Here is a 15,697-nt window from a genome sequence, read left to right on the forward strand (position 1 = left end):
CCACAAAAAAACCCAGGAGTCATCAGGTGATTATGAATCCCCCTGATCCCAAAAATTTGAAACAACAAATCATCAGACAGTTACTCAAGGTCCAACTTGAATTTCTTTTGGAATCAGTTCCATGGAAATCATGAAAAATATAAATACCAAAAATCTGCAAACTGGCACTACTTCCAGATCTTTTTATTATGTCTATCAAGTCTTGTAGAAAGATGCTGAACAGTTTTCAAGTTGTAATCCGGAAACGAAGTTCACTTTTCCTTTTGAGACAAATTATTTCCATGGAAAAATAAAAATGACATAAATCTGCAAATAGCAAAATGCACCACCTAAGCTTCAGTTTGATATATGCGACAAGCCATGAAGAGAAACACTGAATCGTTTTCTAGTTGCAATCTGGAAAGAAAGGTCACCCCTCCTTTTTGAGACTTTGATATATTCACTAATTTGGGTTGAAAAATACTGAACGGTTTTGAGTTCTGCTCCAGAAACAAAATGATTACAGAAGGACTGACTAGGTGTCCACTATATATAGGCGATAGAAAAAATTCTGAATTCAACAAAAGATATGTTAAACAACTCAAACTTGTTGCCACAGAAACACAAAAAATACTCTGTTCAGAATTTAAAAACTACCAAAAGGCTCCAGTACACTACCAGATCTATCTATGTGCCAAGTTTGGTCAAGAAATAGTGAATGGTTTTACAGTTCTGCATCGGAAAAGACAAATGCACACAAATGCATGGAGTGCATTTTAATACCCCCCACAAAATGCACTGCAGGGGATAAAAAGGAAGTTGTTATCCCGTAAATGCATCATGTATTCTTGTTTGTCCAAGTTTCAAAAACCACATAATAACTTCTAGTACATATATATTCTATGGCTCAAAACAAAGCATCACATGAAGGATTGATCAGAAACATGATATATTTTCATTATGTTAACTGCTGTACTTCCAGCAGTGATACAAGTTAGAAACCCATGAAGTAAAAGCCATATCATACCAATTTACATAAAAATCGTCAAAGATGTAAAACAGATCACAATTACTCACTGTATCAGAAAATGAGCAGAAGACAACATCAATTGGCAGAAGATTGTGAAACCATGTGAAAGCTTTTACTTTTCAAAACAATTGTCACAACTGCAGGTTTTTAAAAAACATTAAAGAAGACCTACCCCTGAAAATGTACATGAATACTACTGTGATCCACACGGGTATACCTCATATTACGTCGTGGAGGCCTGCCCGTCTGACCGAAATTTTGTTCCCTTGAGAGAATTGAATACTGTTCTCAAAAAGGTCAATTTAAGGTAAATATATGTTGAAATGAGTTGTTTTAACAACAGGGTTTCATTTATAACAATGAAACGATGTCAATAAATGACATCCATTTGTACTCCCTAGAGTAAATGTGATCCTTAATAAAATATGTGAATGAGGACTTGCAAACTTTAAATGACAGAAATCAGTATCTGGAATCTAAATCACATCTTACCTTTCGGCTGAGTTGGTACTCCAATAGGAACAACAATCTTCCTGACCAGGAACTCGGATCTGAGACCATACGGTCCTACATCTCTACGCTTTAACAACTCAGTGGTGGTTATTTCGGTCTCCGTGGAGACAGTGTTCGTTCCACCTGCAGGTGGTTTGACTGCCACATCATCCCACCTGATGCAGGACCACAATATCCTGAGCTGCAGAGCAGCTGCAGCTAAGGACTTGATGGTCTGAGTCCGGTACCGCCAAGCAGTGCGGAACAAGGGACGGGGACATGGATAAATCCAGTTCACATTGTTCATTTTACAGTTATAATTAAAGCCACTGGCCTCTCTATTGCTGCCTTTACGAGCCATCTTCCTGAGGTCATGCCTCTCCAGAATAAATATGCTTTTTTTCTTGGTGGCATTTTGGAACTTTTGGCACACAGGTAAACTAGCCTTTTTCAAGCTCTTAGCTGCCCCACGTTTACCAATCTTCGTGAATTTTGCAAGTTTGAACTTTTCTGTACTTTTTCGAATTGGAGGCAACTTAGCCTTGAGATCATCTATGCTCATTTTGGAAATTGCCTGTTGCAAGGCCGAATGTGCTTGTGAGAGGTTGACTCCTGCACGGTTTGCAAAGAGCTGGGCCACCTTGGCCGGGTCAGAATTTATCAAAGACTTTGCAGTTGTGCTGCCACTACCTTCTCCTTTGGAATCTGATGAAACAGATACACTGCCACCAGTACCAGCATTGCCTCCAGAAATGATGATTGTTTTTTTGTCGTCCTCTGCTTCTTTTGGAACAGGAATGGATTTGGATGAAGCATCATTACTCGAATCATCTTTCACTGAAGACTTGAGAGAATTGATGAGATCAACTGATGAGCCATTTGACTTGTTGTCCTTGTCCCCTTCCACATCGATCTCCTCATCCTCCATACTGATGTCGATGTCAGGGGGACCCGCATCCTCCATTTTGATACTGTCTTCACCTGGCTCATCCTTCACTTTGGACACATCCAGATCTGGACTAGACAGCCTCTCCTTCCGACACACTGGGGAGTAACACCATTCACTACCTTTCGTCCTGCATAGCAATGAATAACACATACCCTTATAACCTTTCACTTCTGGCTTCAAATCCAAACCATTCACCTCTGGTGATGATTTCTTGCAATCACCAACCTTAATTTTTACATCAGTTGACTTTCCATCTTTGCCTGACTGCCATTTCAGCTTCCAAGCTATCTGCTGCTCCAAAGCCTGCCTGTTTTTCCGCTCCCATTCATCTTGCTTCTGTCTGCGGTCAAGCAAGCTGTCCAGTTTGGCATAAGGCTTTGTCACCTTGATGTAGTATGTTCTCTCCAACATGGCTTTGCCAACATCAATCAGATCCACATCCACTTTAGGGGGTAGCTGTTTCTGCAACTCCTGAAATTCTTCCTCCAGTTTCTCATCTTCATCCTTCTTCTTGTTCTTCAAATCTTTCTTCCCATCTTCCTCTGCTGTTTCATCTTTGCTTTCCACTTTCACTTCATCTGTTTCCATTTTTTCACTCGTTTGATCAGACTTTGATTCCTCTTCGCTTCTGCTCTCAACCATTTCCTTTGAATCCTCCTTTTCAGAATCTTCAACTTCCATCTTCTCACCTCCTTCCTCTTTTCCGCTGTCCTTCATCGATTCATCAGTATCTTTCTCTTTATCTTCTTCCTTCACCTTGCACTCTGCCTCCACACTGCTTTTGCTTTTCAACAACTCTGGATCTTCTTTGTCATCCACTGACATCTTTTCTGAAGCCTGAGCCATTTTTGATGCTTTCAAAGCTTTCTTCTTCCTTGCTCGGAGTTTAGCAGCCACACCACGGAGTCCAACAGTGTCTTGAGGAACAAAGCTGTAATTCCTGACAGAACTGTGCCATAGCCAGCCATTGCCTCCTGTGATTCGGTACTCCTCTCCTCGTTGCTTCCATACCTGTTGCACATACAATACATTTGATTTTTTTTCAATCTGAATAATGATAATTGATCAGTTTCAAACAACACAAACATTAATGAAAGCAAGAAAAACATAAGAAAATAAAGTTAGGGAGCTGATTTCATGATTGATTTAAGGGGTTAAAAAATCCCATTGTCCGGCACCCAGGACAAGTCACTTTTCATTTCAGGCAATGAAATAATGGTATCATACTTGTCCGTGGGCTACTAGATAATTCTCTGCTTACGGTTTCAAACTGCAAATAAATGTGGATTTCCATTCATATCTGCTCAAAATGTAGTTATAAAATTTCACAATAAAAATATAGTAGAGTTATCTTTCTTTGCTCTTTGTCCCTTCTCCATAAATAGTCCAGCAAACATTATCATCAAATACCATGTTCTTTTATTCTTTCATTGTCACATCATCATGATTACTCCAATAAAATCAGGGCATAAGGAAAATTAGTCAGGACAAGTTACTTTCTTGAGGTAACTTGACCTGTGGCAAGTGATGTTTTTAGAAAAATTGAACCCCTTGATTTACATGGTTCAAACCTGTTACTGACCAACCATATCAGCGTAAGTTCTTCATATGATCATGATTTGTGCTGAATTTGTGTCATATAACAGCACTATTATTCCACTAAATCCGCTTGTTTTTTACTGACATGTTACTGTTACAGGCAGGGAATGAAAACTAATATCAGACTTTCTTGTTCTATTTCCATCAGAAGCTTTGGCAAGCCAGTGATCTTAAATCTTGTAAATCTTAATGCTCAACACTTCCAAATGAAAAACTGTCGCTTAATGAGAGAGATACGGAAAGAACAGAGCAAAATGCAAACACATTATCAAATTTCGATACACTGAGTACAGTCAAGTGAATATCGTGAACATACGTAAATTTCCTGCAGTTCATTTGGCTCAAAGGGCCCAATGAATTACTTGAAAACTAATAACATAAAATGCTCAATGAAATGCTGATTATAATCAAAACATCAGCAAAACACTGATCCGCTTTGAGCCAAATCGACTTTAGTACAGACACATTTGTTGAAATCTTACTCCTGTAATACAACACTAGTACAAGACTGCTATCAACAGTTAGCTTTATGTTTAACAAATATTACTGAGTAATATGCAATAATATTGGCAGCCTGTACATAATTCAATTCTGACCTGACCATCCAGTGATTGACATCATGAACATCAACTAATGCAGTTAAAATCCAATGACAGGAACCACCTTGTCAGACAGGCATTGTGAAGACTAAACACAAATTGGATCTTCTCCATATCCATTTATGTTATTTAGCATCATATTCTCATTTTACCTTCATAGAATGCTACACCGATAAATCAGTTATCAGGTAATTCTAACACTCCCTCAAAGTATTCCTCACTATTACTTATAGAGGTATGACGATACAGAAATTCATGATATGACACACCTGGCGATATCTTGGAACGATACAATTTGATTCGATGCACATCACAATATGCTATCTTTAATAATTATTTTCTTTAAAAAAATATATTTTGAGAATCAAGAACAGTGTAAATTTTGACATAAACATCAATTTTTAGTGAAAGTTAACAATTTTCAGGTCAACGATTATCACGATTATCAATACTACCACATATATGATAAAGTATCACAATCATCATGATATATCGTCACAGCTGTAATTACTGAGTGCATGTTACCTGATGCTTTAGTCCCAGGGGGTACTTGATCCACACCAGTGGCTTGCCTTCATCTTCCTCTTCCTTCCTCTTTTTCACCTCCTTCTCCCTCTTCTTCATCTCCTCACGATCAGCTGTTGTGATCCTCTGTAATCGACTGTGACCTGGGAGAACAGCAGCCATAGGTCAGACAAACATGAAAAACTACATGACAACTAATATTTATCTCAAAGCATTTCCATTAATATGTTTGTTGTTTAATGTCACAATCAGCATTCCAGCAATATGGCGGTGGTAAGTAAATAATCGAGTCTGGACCAAACAATCCAGTGATGAACATCATGAGCATCAATGTGATATGATGACAAGTGTCAACCAATTCAGCAAGTCTGAGCACCCAATGCCCTTACTTTGCTGCATACGAATTCTAACACAGATCTTCACAGATTCTTTCAATAAGTAAACAGAGTATACCTAGAGACTCTGTCCACACAGGGTTGCAGATGACTGGTTTAATGCAAGCCTCCAAAATGGCTAGCGCCAGACCGAAGTCCTGTGGATTCTGACACATGTGGACAGCCTTCTGCCAGTTTTGTCGGTGAATGGGCCAGTTTGGATGCAGGAATGGAGTGTGGATGTTGTTCTCCAGCTGTGTGATGCTAAGTCTCAGTGTGGACACTGTCAACATTCTGTTTCCGAACACCGTGCCGTTCCATTTAAACTCGCTGGTCGGTGTCATGCTGAACTTGTGAGATAGATGCCTGCGCTTGTCACGCTCCTCGTTATGCTGGTGTTTGTTGAGGGCGAGGGTGTTTGTGGAATACTGGTTCTGGTATAACTTGTAGTTACCTTCATTACCTGCAATGGGGGTAGTGGTTGAGATGAATTCTACCTGGCTTTACACACAATTCAGATATTTCACAACATGCCCACATAGCCAAGGAAGAGGTGAGTGAGACGGTAAGTTTAATGTTACACCAGTTTAAGCAACATTAGAGCAAAATCACACCTTAGGACACCAGAAATGGGCTCCAAACACTGACGGAATCGAACCTGGGTATTTGGAGAGTTGAGCGAACACTTATCCACAAGGCTACACCACCACCCTAAGTTCATGTACAAAGCATGGACACTATGTGCTGCTTACTCTCCAAGTATCATATCCACAATTCAACCTCACAAGAGGCATGAAACTTTATAGGTGTATATGATATATGTATAAGTTAGTAGACTAAATAATGCGTGAAACAATTCCTCCCACTCCTGAAACCCTGACACCGGTGGGTCCCTTAGATCACACTGCTTCGGGCAAACATTGACTGCCCACATGCAGTTTTAGTTCTACTATGCTAATGTATTCAAATTCTGCACTTGCACGCCTTCTCACATTATTTTCACTAAATACCCAATATCTGGGCCATATAATAAAGCAAACATGGTTTCTTTTCATAATATACAGCTTCTTTTTATAATAATCCTTTCATGATAATGTCTTCTGTACAGACAATTTTGACATTAAAAGAAATAATACCAAGACACAATTCTTTTACCATATAAAACCATAAATATTATCAACCCAAGAACATGAAGTTGTAACTGCACACCAGCAATAACCTGCTTAATATCTACATCACTTTTCACAAGTTAGTTTAGTTTTATGCCGTACTCACCAATTTTATATGGCAATAGTCTGTAAAAAATGGAGTCTTGACCAGACAATCCAGTGATAAACAGCATGAACACTCTTCACAATTATTGGCACATACCTAGTCGGAAATACTGTGAGACTGTTGCAGAAGATGCCATGATCGAACTCTTGCTTCGAGTCACTCGTGTTATCTCTCCGTCTTTGTTTATGACTAGAACATCATCTGCTGAGGATTTCCCACTACTCTTGAATGAGGATGTGGTTGAGGTCACAGAATCGGTAAACTGTTTTGGGGTCAAAGAACCAGTTTTGGATCGGGTCAGTATTTTCCGTGTTTCTAAAGCTGAAATCAAATGAAACAACTAAATAATGTAAAGAATGACTTGAAACAAATACAAAATCTCAAATTAGGTGTGGATCTATTTCAAATAGTTGTCGAAATTGTCCAGAGTATAATGTTCATCATTTATCAGTCAGTGAGTTGGGTCTATTACCATGGAAAGAAGGAATATAGAGGTGAGCTTGCCACAAAGTAGCTATTGGCTGGCAACACAGTTTTACCAGAACAGTGCAGGGACAGTACCAGTCATGCAGCCCATATTATATAGCACAATATGAGTTGCAATAATACATTGAAACATGTTACTATTCTTCCTAGGATATAATAGGGCAGTACTCAATTCTCTGCTCGGTTACTATTGGTTGAGGTGTTTTGGGAAATGAGTGGTACTGTCAATTCTCTACTAAGTTACTATTTGCTGAGGTGTTTTGGGATATGAGTGGTACTGTCAATTCTCTACTAAGTTATTATTTGTTGAGGTGTTTTGGGAAACGAGTGGTACTGTCAATTCTCTACTTGGTTACTATTTGTTGAGGTGTTTTGGGATATGAGTGGTACTGTCAATTCTCTACTAAGTTATTATTTGTTGAGGTGTTTTGGGAAACGAGTGGTACTGTCAATTCTCTACTTGGTTACTATTTGTTGAGGTGTTTTGGGATATGAGTGGTACTGTCAATTCTCTACTAAATTACTATTTGCTGAGGTGTTTTGGGATATGAGTGGTATTGTCCATTGTCTACTAAGTTATTATTTGTTGAGGTGTTTTGGGAAACGAGTGGTCCTGTCAATTCTCTACTAAGTTACTATTTGTTGAGGAGTTTTGGGAAATGAGTGGTACTGTCAATTCTCTACTAAATTACTATTTGTTGAGGTGTTTTGGAATATGAGTGGTACTGTCAATTCTCTACTAAGTTACTATTTGTTGAGGTGTTTGGGATATGAGTGGTACTGTCAATTCTCTACTAAGTTACTATTTGTTGAGGTGTTTTGGGATATGAGTAGTATTGTCAGTTCTCTACTAAGTTACTATTTGTTGAGGTGTTTGGGATATGAGTGGTACTGTCAATTCTCTACTAAGTTATTATTTGTTGAGGTGTTTTGGGAAACGAGTGGTACTGTCAATTCTCTACTTGGTTACTATTTGTTGAGGTGTTTTGGGATATGAGTGGTACTGTCAATTCTCTACTAAGTTATTATTTGTTGAGGTGTTTTGGGAAACGAGTGGTACTGTCAATTCTCTACTTGGTTATTATTTGTTGAGGTGTTTTGGGATATGAGTGGTACTGTCAATTCTCTACTAAATTACTATTTGCTGAGGTGTTTTGGGATATGAGTGGTATTGTCCATTGTCTACTAAGTTATTATTTGTTGAGGTGTTTTGGGAAACGAGTGGTTCTGTCAATTCTCTACTAAGTTACTATTTGTTGAGGCGTTTTGGGAAATGAGTGGTACTGTCAATTCTCTACTAAGTTACTATTTGTCGAGGAGTTTTGGGAAATGAGTGGTACTGTCAATTCTCTACTAAATTACTATTTGTTGAGGTGTTTTGGAATATGAGTGGTACTGTCAATTCTCTACTAAGTTACTATTTGTTGAGGTGTTTGGGATATGAGTGGTACTGTCAATTCTCTACTAAGTTACTATTTGTTGAGGTGTTTTGGGATATGAGTAGTATTGTCAGTTCTCTGCTAAGTTACTATTTGTTGAGGTGTTTGGGATATGAGTAGTATTGTCAGTTCTCTACTAAGTTACTATTTGTTGAGGTGTTTTGGGATATGAGTGGTACTGTCAATTCTCTACTAAGTTACTATTTGTTGAGGTGTTTGGGATATGAGTGGTACTGTCAATTCTCTACTAAGTTACTATTTGTTGAGGTGTTTTGGCATAAGAGTGGTACTATCAGTTCTTATCACGATATGTATTGTATTGTGTACTCAGGTGATTCTCAGCTCTAGCTGCACTGCACATACCTGACGCACTGCTAGTGGTGGAGGTTGTGGTAGTAGTTTTCTGCCCAAGGACAAGCGACTGATCTTTAGACCCATCAGCCAGTGGCTGTGTCGCAACAGACAAAGTAACCTTCCCACCCTCACGGTTCACAACTAGAACAGTTTTAGTCTGGGGACTTCCATCACCAGTCTTCTCATCCAGTGTCTTTAACAAACTAGTCTTCGCATTGGGGAAAACAGACTGAAGGCTGACTATGGATGGGTTATTTGTTGACTTTTCACTCTCCATCTCCGTCTTGCTTTCCTGCGCTCCTTCTGCAGAGTCAGACTTGGACTGCTCAGTACCTGACTTGTCTTCTGCTAAAGTTGAGCTGCTGTTGATGGTCTCATTGACAGACTCAGTGGTATCCATCTTCTCTTCCTTGTCTTCAGTATCAGATGGTTTGAGCCCTGTTGAAGACACTGTGAAGGTGGTGGACTTGATGGTGGTTGTCTCGGTTTTCTCTGTAATCTGTTGTGTTGTTTTGGTGACGCCATCAGGACTCACAGCCCTCACAGTAGTGGATGATGTGCATGTAGTTGTAGTGGTTGTAGATGCTGAAGTCACTTCAGCTGTCTCCTGAAATATGTGTCAAACATGAAGGATTGATCAACTGTTTGCAAACAAAATCAACATATACGGAAAAAAGATTATTAGATTCTATCTGATCCAAAGAGTCAGTCTACTTTCAAATACCAGACCTCAGCATCATGTAGCTTGCTGTGGTCAGTGTGTGCGAAATTTACGCTGGTCGTTTGGTCATGGCTAGTAAAAATTCATCAGGACCTCTAAATGATATGTTTGCAGTGGTCCTGGTGGCCAGTGAATTTTGAATTGACAGGTAAGTAAATCTGCAAACGTTGTTTTAGACCAGTGAAGTTCAGACAGAACCACTACTTACAAGTACAGACAGATCCTGTGGTCTAGTGGGCAATTTTGAAAAGTTTCTTTCCCTTTATTGTGATTACTTGTACAACAAGGGAGCAGCCCATTACCACGCATCAACAAGATACAGCACTGAATGATTCTAAACAGATCTGGTCCCATATTCTCGAAATGTTTGTAGCCCTAAGAATTCTTAACTTCGATCATAGACAATGTCTTAAGAATGGTCTTAAGAAGTTTGTAGGACTACGAACATTTCTAGAATAGCTAGCCTTTAGTATTTGCCACTAGTTTTATTTCTTTCATCAAAGTTGAACAATGTTCACAACATTTGCAGCGGTTCAGCTAGTCTGGAAATGTATACTGTACCTTTACATGTACAATGCCAGTACTACATGAACAAGCCAAAGGTAGGCTAAAAGCACATGTAAAGTGACATCTTTTGAATGTTTGATAACTTAATCTGTGGTATCAAAAGTAAACAGTATTTGTTCTTGTCAATCAAGACAAACTAACAATGCTGATGGTAAGGCACCTGTCTACACATTAACTACACACCATCATCTGACCAATCCCCTCCGTTCCTTCATTAAGTTGTCCATCATTCTCAGTCCTGCTTGCTGCTTCAGATTTCTTCTGTTCTTCCTTCAGCCTCTCTTCCTCCTCTTTAGCTTTCTTCTCCACTTCCTCCTGGGCCTTTTTTAGTGCTCGGTCTGCTTGAAGCTTGGTCAGTTGAGCTGAAACAGAGATTTATTAGGTCATCAGGTGACTCGTCATGACAATATCCAAGCAGTGTTGAAGTACATCTTGCCTCTTCATCAAGTGAATAAAAACAAGTAAAAAAAAAAAAATTATAAAATGTAAAGGCATCTCATACTACAATTTTACAAATTACAAAATTAACCCTAATAACAAAAGTCTGTTGTCAAGTACAACAGTACAATTTCTAGTCATTTGCTGCAGGCTTTGGGTTGAAACTTGGTCTCAGTGTATTCTGCATAAGATCCAAGCTACTTACTTGTTTCCACCTCTATGGACGATTTCTTGTTTCCCCTGGCTGTGTTTGTGAGCTCCTCAGTAATGGTCATCTGTTTACTGATGTCGTCTCGCATCTCGTGAAGAGTGGACACAAGGTCACGCTCCCAGTCCCTCCCATCCATGACCTCTACCAATTCATCGATGTGGGCCTTGGTGCTGTAGTACCAGACTTCATTCTCCCCTTCCCTGAAATACAGAATACTCCTATCGTGATAGCCCTGCACAAAAATGTGATGTAATAAAAACATGTTTCTTTATAAATGTAAGTCAGTTTATCCACGACTTGTTGCATTCAAGGGAGATTATCAACATTTCAAATGGACATTTTCATTTAAGCATGTTTATGCAGGACAGATCATCATGCATATAAGAGAAATGTGATAAAAGCAATTCTCACCAGATATTATGCATGAAATATCAAACAATACATACACAATGAGTCTCCTGATGAGAAACCAGTACTTCCTCCCATGCCTGTCAAACCCAATCGGTTCTTGTCGACAAAGGAGACCACTTTTTTCAGCCTCTGATATGCAGTCAGTAACACCTTTAACCTAAAATAAGAGAAGAACAAACTTCTAAATGATCACCATGTTAATCACCATGGACATTAAACTTTGAAAACACTGGTTAGCCACATATAGAAGAAATGCCCGAAATGAAAACTGACTTGACCCAGGCATCAGGCAATGGGATTTTTTAACCCCTGTTAGTGTGAAACTAAGCATGGCAATGTTTAACATGGAACCATATAGAAGTCCCTTGATTCATATAATAAACTAATATTTAATAATCCTCAAGGGTCTGAGGAGCCTTGTTAATTATGATCACAGGTGAGGATGGAAAGCTATCTAACAGTTCTACTACCTGGTGAGCTCTACAAACATTGCAGAGCCAGTCATCGTCGGGAACCTCTATGAGGGGAGGGTCTACACATGCCAGGTGATACACAGCGGAACAGGTCTCACAGCACAGCAAATCACCCAACCTGAAACACAGCAGCAGATATCAGCATAAGAGTTCCACAAACATTCTGCCATTCTGGTGTAACAGTCCACTAGTCAGTACAGGGAAATCTCAAAGTTAAGTAGTTGAGTTATGATGTTCCTTTGTGGAATTATCCAAGCTTGTTTACTTTTAGACAGATGCAACTCTGTAACACTTGAAGATCATATCTTTTTTTAAACAAAGGGGAAACAGCCATTATTTTCTAACACTGACTAAGAAGGGCTTGATTTAAGGAAACAAAACTGACTTACACTCTCAATAACTTTAAAATGGCTTGTGCACTCCAGTACAGTGGCATATGTAAAATCACTTGCCCTGATAATTTTCCACTATACCGTCCATTTTTCTTGGTGATTTTTAAAATAAACAACATAATTAACTGGACACCCATACAAGTTACTACAACATGACAGACAAATTTGCTTGAACAACAGAAAAAAAACACACTGGACATCATCCTCCCCGACTCTAGGTAATTACTGTGTTGCACTGGATAAGAACAGGTTGCTCTACTCTTAGGACCCGTGAAGGTCCCGGGGTAGAATAGGCCTTCAGCAACCCATGCTTGCCATAAAAGGCGACTCAGCTTGTCGTAAGAGGCGACTTACGGGATCGGGTGGTCAGACTCGCTGACTTGGTTGACACATGTCATCGGTTCCCCATTGCGCAGATCGATGCTCATGTTGTTGATCACTGGATTGTCTGGTCCAGACTCGATTATTTACAGACCGCCGCCATATAGCTGTAATATTGCTGAGTGCGGCGTAAAACTAAACTCACTCACTCACTCTACTCTTAGTCTGCTAAGATCATTTTGTCGCACTTCTTAGAATGTCATGACATGAACAGTGAAACTCATTCAATCACTGTCCATGTAGTAACTGCACTAAACTAGTTTCTCATCATTGTGTTTTCCAGATGAAGTCTTTGTTCTTTGAACATAAACATATTAACATGTATTGGGTGGTACAAGAAATGAGGCTGCATTCTGCAGTTTCAGGTTGAACTAACACAGGTTATTAATGCTAAATCAAGCCCCAAAAAGCCATGCTTATCAGCAAAGTTTGCACTGGACTATAGTGTAACCTATCTGTTTGTCATGAAGCAGAGGTGTAGTTTGAACTTGGAAATAAAAAGGTGATGTCTTATAAACATGATACAGAAATGAAAATTTTATTAACAGTAGTATCAAGATATATCGTACATATGGTTGTCTTTAGTTTAAAGAGTTGTAGTCCTGAGAGATAAATTTAAAAAATGAGTCCTACTCCAGTCTTGAACGATTGGGCAAATTTAGGTTCAGATTGCCTCAGTTCTTAGCCTGAAAGGGGTGGAGGGGTTACATATTTAATAGATAAGGGATAAATATCAGCTTATACCATGTGGTAAAGGTATCTTGATGAGCAAAACAAACTCCAATTATTTTGTATTAACAGATTTGAGATTTGTGTCACCAAGTTACTCACATGAACATTGAATGCATGAATATCTAATTTCAGTTTTAAGTGGTACTGAACATGCTTCTCAGGTGGAGATACTTAAGTGTAATACTCATATCAATATTTACACTTATAACTATCAATCTGAAAGACAATCACGATTGGGCCATCAACCATTCTGAAGCCTCATTTGTAAAAGTTAGCTGACTAACCCCTGTTACCAAACTGTTTACTCCTGTGACCACACACTGGGCGTATTCTTATATCAAGTGATTGATCTTTTCTTGTTTGTAGGCGAACATGCTGATTCAGTTAAAACAGTAAAACAGGCAAACTTCATACAACCTCTTGGTGTACTTGACATGTTGTTTTGAATAATATGACATATGGTGGTTGTATTGTTGGCTTTGAGTGGTGTGATCTATTGTTACACTTTGAAATACTGTGCCCTTAAAGCTATGACGATACAAAACAGTGTCAAAAATTAAGAATTGAAAAGATGCTTACTTGTGGCAGTTCCTACAATGATCATCATACTGAATATTGCCTTCATTTGTAATCTCTTCTCGAACTTTGTTTGTTGCTAGGAACAAATCAGTTAGGGTCTGTAGTACTTTTAACTTGTCACTTATTGGAACAAATGGAAAATCACATGACTCCAAAGCTGGGAGAGCAGAACGATATTCGTCATGACGATCACTGTCCAAATATGCTCTTGCTAATTCCGGCCAGGTCATTCCATCGATGAAAAACAGAGACACATTTATGCTATCTTTCAAGTCATGGGGTCCGAACACAGTGCTATTGCTTTCTTCTTCTCTCATTAGCGCCTTCAGCAGGCATATATGAATCTCTCCTATCAGTGTACACTGCTCATCACTCAATAAAGCTGCACAGAAGTCTTCAAATGTGAAAGGGGACAACCTCAGTATAGTTCTGAAATGTCTAAGGACTTCAAAGATTCCAACAGTTTGACACAGATATTCTGAAGATAAGATCAAATCATTAGAACTCGGTGGTAGAGTAAGAGTGGGTATTTCCCTGTCATCTGGTATATCTGGACTCCTGGGTCTTCTTGAAAACAATCTTCTCTTGCTGACTGAACTGCTGATGGTGCTGATACTTTCTTCACTGAAATCGCTATCAGATCCCTCATAGGTGTCATCAGAATCATTGTTGTCGAGATCGATAGTATCCAGGTCAGTAATGTCACTGCTTCGGTCTGCATCTATATCCAATGTTGACGATATATCATCATCATCTCCCAAGAAACTACTGATAAAACTTCTGCTTTTGACTGCAGAATCCCTGCCTCTTCCCCGGTCGGACCTGCCATTACCTCTGGAATTGGGTATACCAAGGTAAGGCCCACTGACAGGTGTGCTTGATCGTGAGTTTGGGTCACTCGAAGTTGTAAAAGCTTTCGGTTTTCGTAGAAAATTTGTGCGATTACTTGACAAAGGGGTCTTTGGAGGACGGCCCCTCATGCGCCGTGATCGGGTCGCCATGGGTTCTCAATCCCGATGTTTTAGAGACCCAAAACTGTTACAAAGCCTAAGACACATGGATTATAGGTTGTACCTCAACATCGTTCGGTATATTCAGTGTCCATGTTGAAAATTTTTGGAAGCCGCCATTTTCCAAACGATGGTCACGTGACTGTCATGGCCTATCAAATGGAGCTCTAAAGTGAATTTTTGCGCTAACTGCAAATATAACAGCCTAATTCAAGAAAAAATATGAACTGTCTTACTTTTCAAATTATAACTTTCCCTAATATACACAGATTTATCAAAATGAACCTGTTACTTTCGCGATTACTTCAAAATTCGCATCTGAAAATCAAGATGACAAAAGTCGAACAAGCGTTTGAAAGAAACGATTTCATTGGCTATCAAATTTTCCTGTGTAGCGTTTGTTTCTTGTTTGCGCTGCATTTCACCAGGATTGAGATAGTTTGATCTTTCTAAAATCGAAATACATCGTCGGTCAAACATGGGCGACCTTATGTTGCAAACGTGCATTGTAGAACAATAATTAATTTCGTAGTCAATGGGATAACGAATTATCCAATAAGAACAGGCGTTCTATGAGGTGCGTCGGTCGGGCACCTGTTTGTTATGTTTTTCCAGTATATCAGTTATCTCCCTTATATACTTAGTCTATGTGTAAAATAGAAGCAATATTTCTCTATGTTT

At 39.1% G+C, this 15,697-nt stretch overlaps 1 protein-coding gene across 1 annotated transcript in view; it reads right to left on the reverse strand.

The window, feature by feature from the left end:
- The window catches only part of LOC137284872 (nucleosome-remodeling factor subunit BPTF-like), a 29,971-nt gene extending 14,609 nt beyond the window's left edge, over positions 1–15,362 (reverse strand). Inside the window, exons 1-10 of the mRNA XM_067816896.1 lie at positions 14,007–15,362; positions 11,920–12,040; positions 11,485–11,606; positions 11,033–11,238; positions 10,573–10,751; positions 9,111–9,708; positions 6,919–7,143; positions 5,627–6,010; positions 5,174–5,316; positions 1,502–3,461 (exon numbers count right to left, since the gene is read on the reverse strand). Of these exons, the coding sequence (XP_067672997.1) occupies positions 1,502–3,461; positions 5,174–5,316; positions 5,627–6,010; positions 6,919–7,143; positions 9,111–9,708; positions 10,573–10,751; positions 11,033–11,238; positions 11,485–11,606; positions 11,920–12,040; positions 14,007–15,007 (4,939 nt within the window). The 5' untranslated portion in view covers positions 15,008–15,362. The remainder of the gene's footprint in view (positions 1–1,501; positions 3,462–5,173; positions 5,317–5,626; positions 6,011–6,918; positions 7,144–9,110; positions 9,709–10,572; positions 10,752–11,032; positions 11,239–11,484; positions 11,607–11,919; positions 12,041–14,006) is intronic.
- Between the last annotated feature and the right edge of the window lie 335 nt (positions 15,363–15,697).

This window comes from Haliotis asinina, chromosome 5 (assembly GCF_037392515.1).
Source record: "Haliotis asinina isolate JCU_RB_2024 chromosome 5, JCU_Hal_asi_v2, whole genome shotgun sequence".
Classification (NCBI taxonomy): domain Eukaryota; kingdom Metazoa; phylum Mollusca; class Gastropoda; order Lepetellida; family Haliotidae; genus Haliotis; species Haliotis asinina.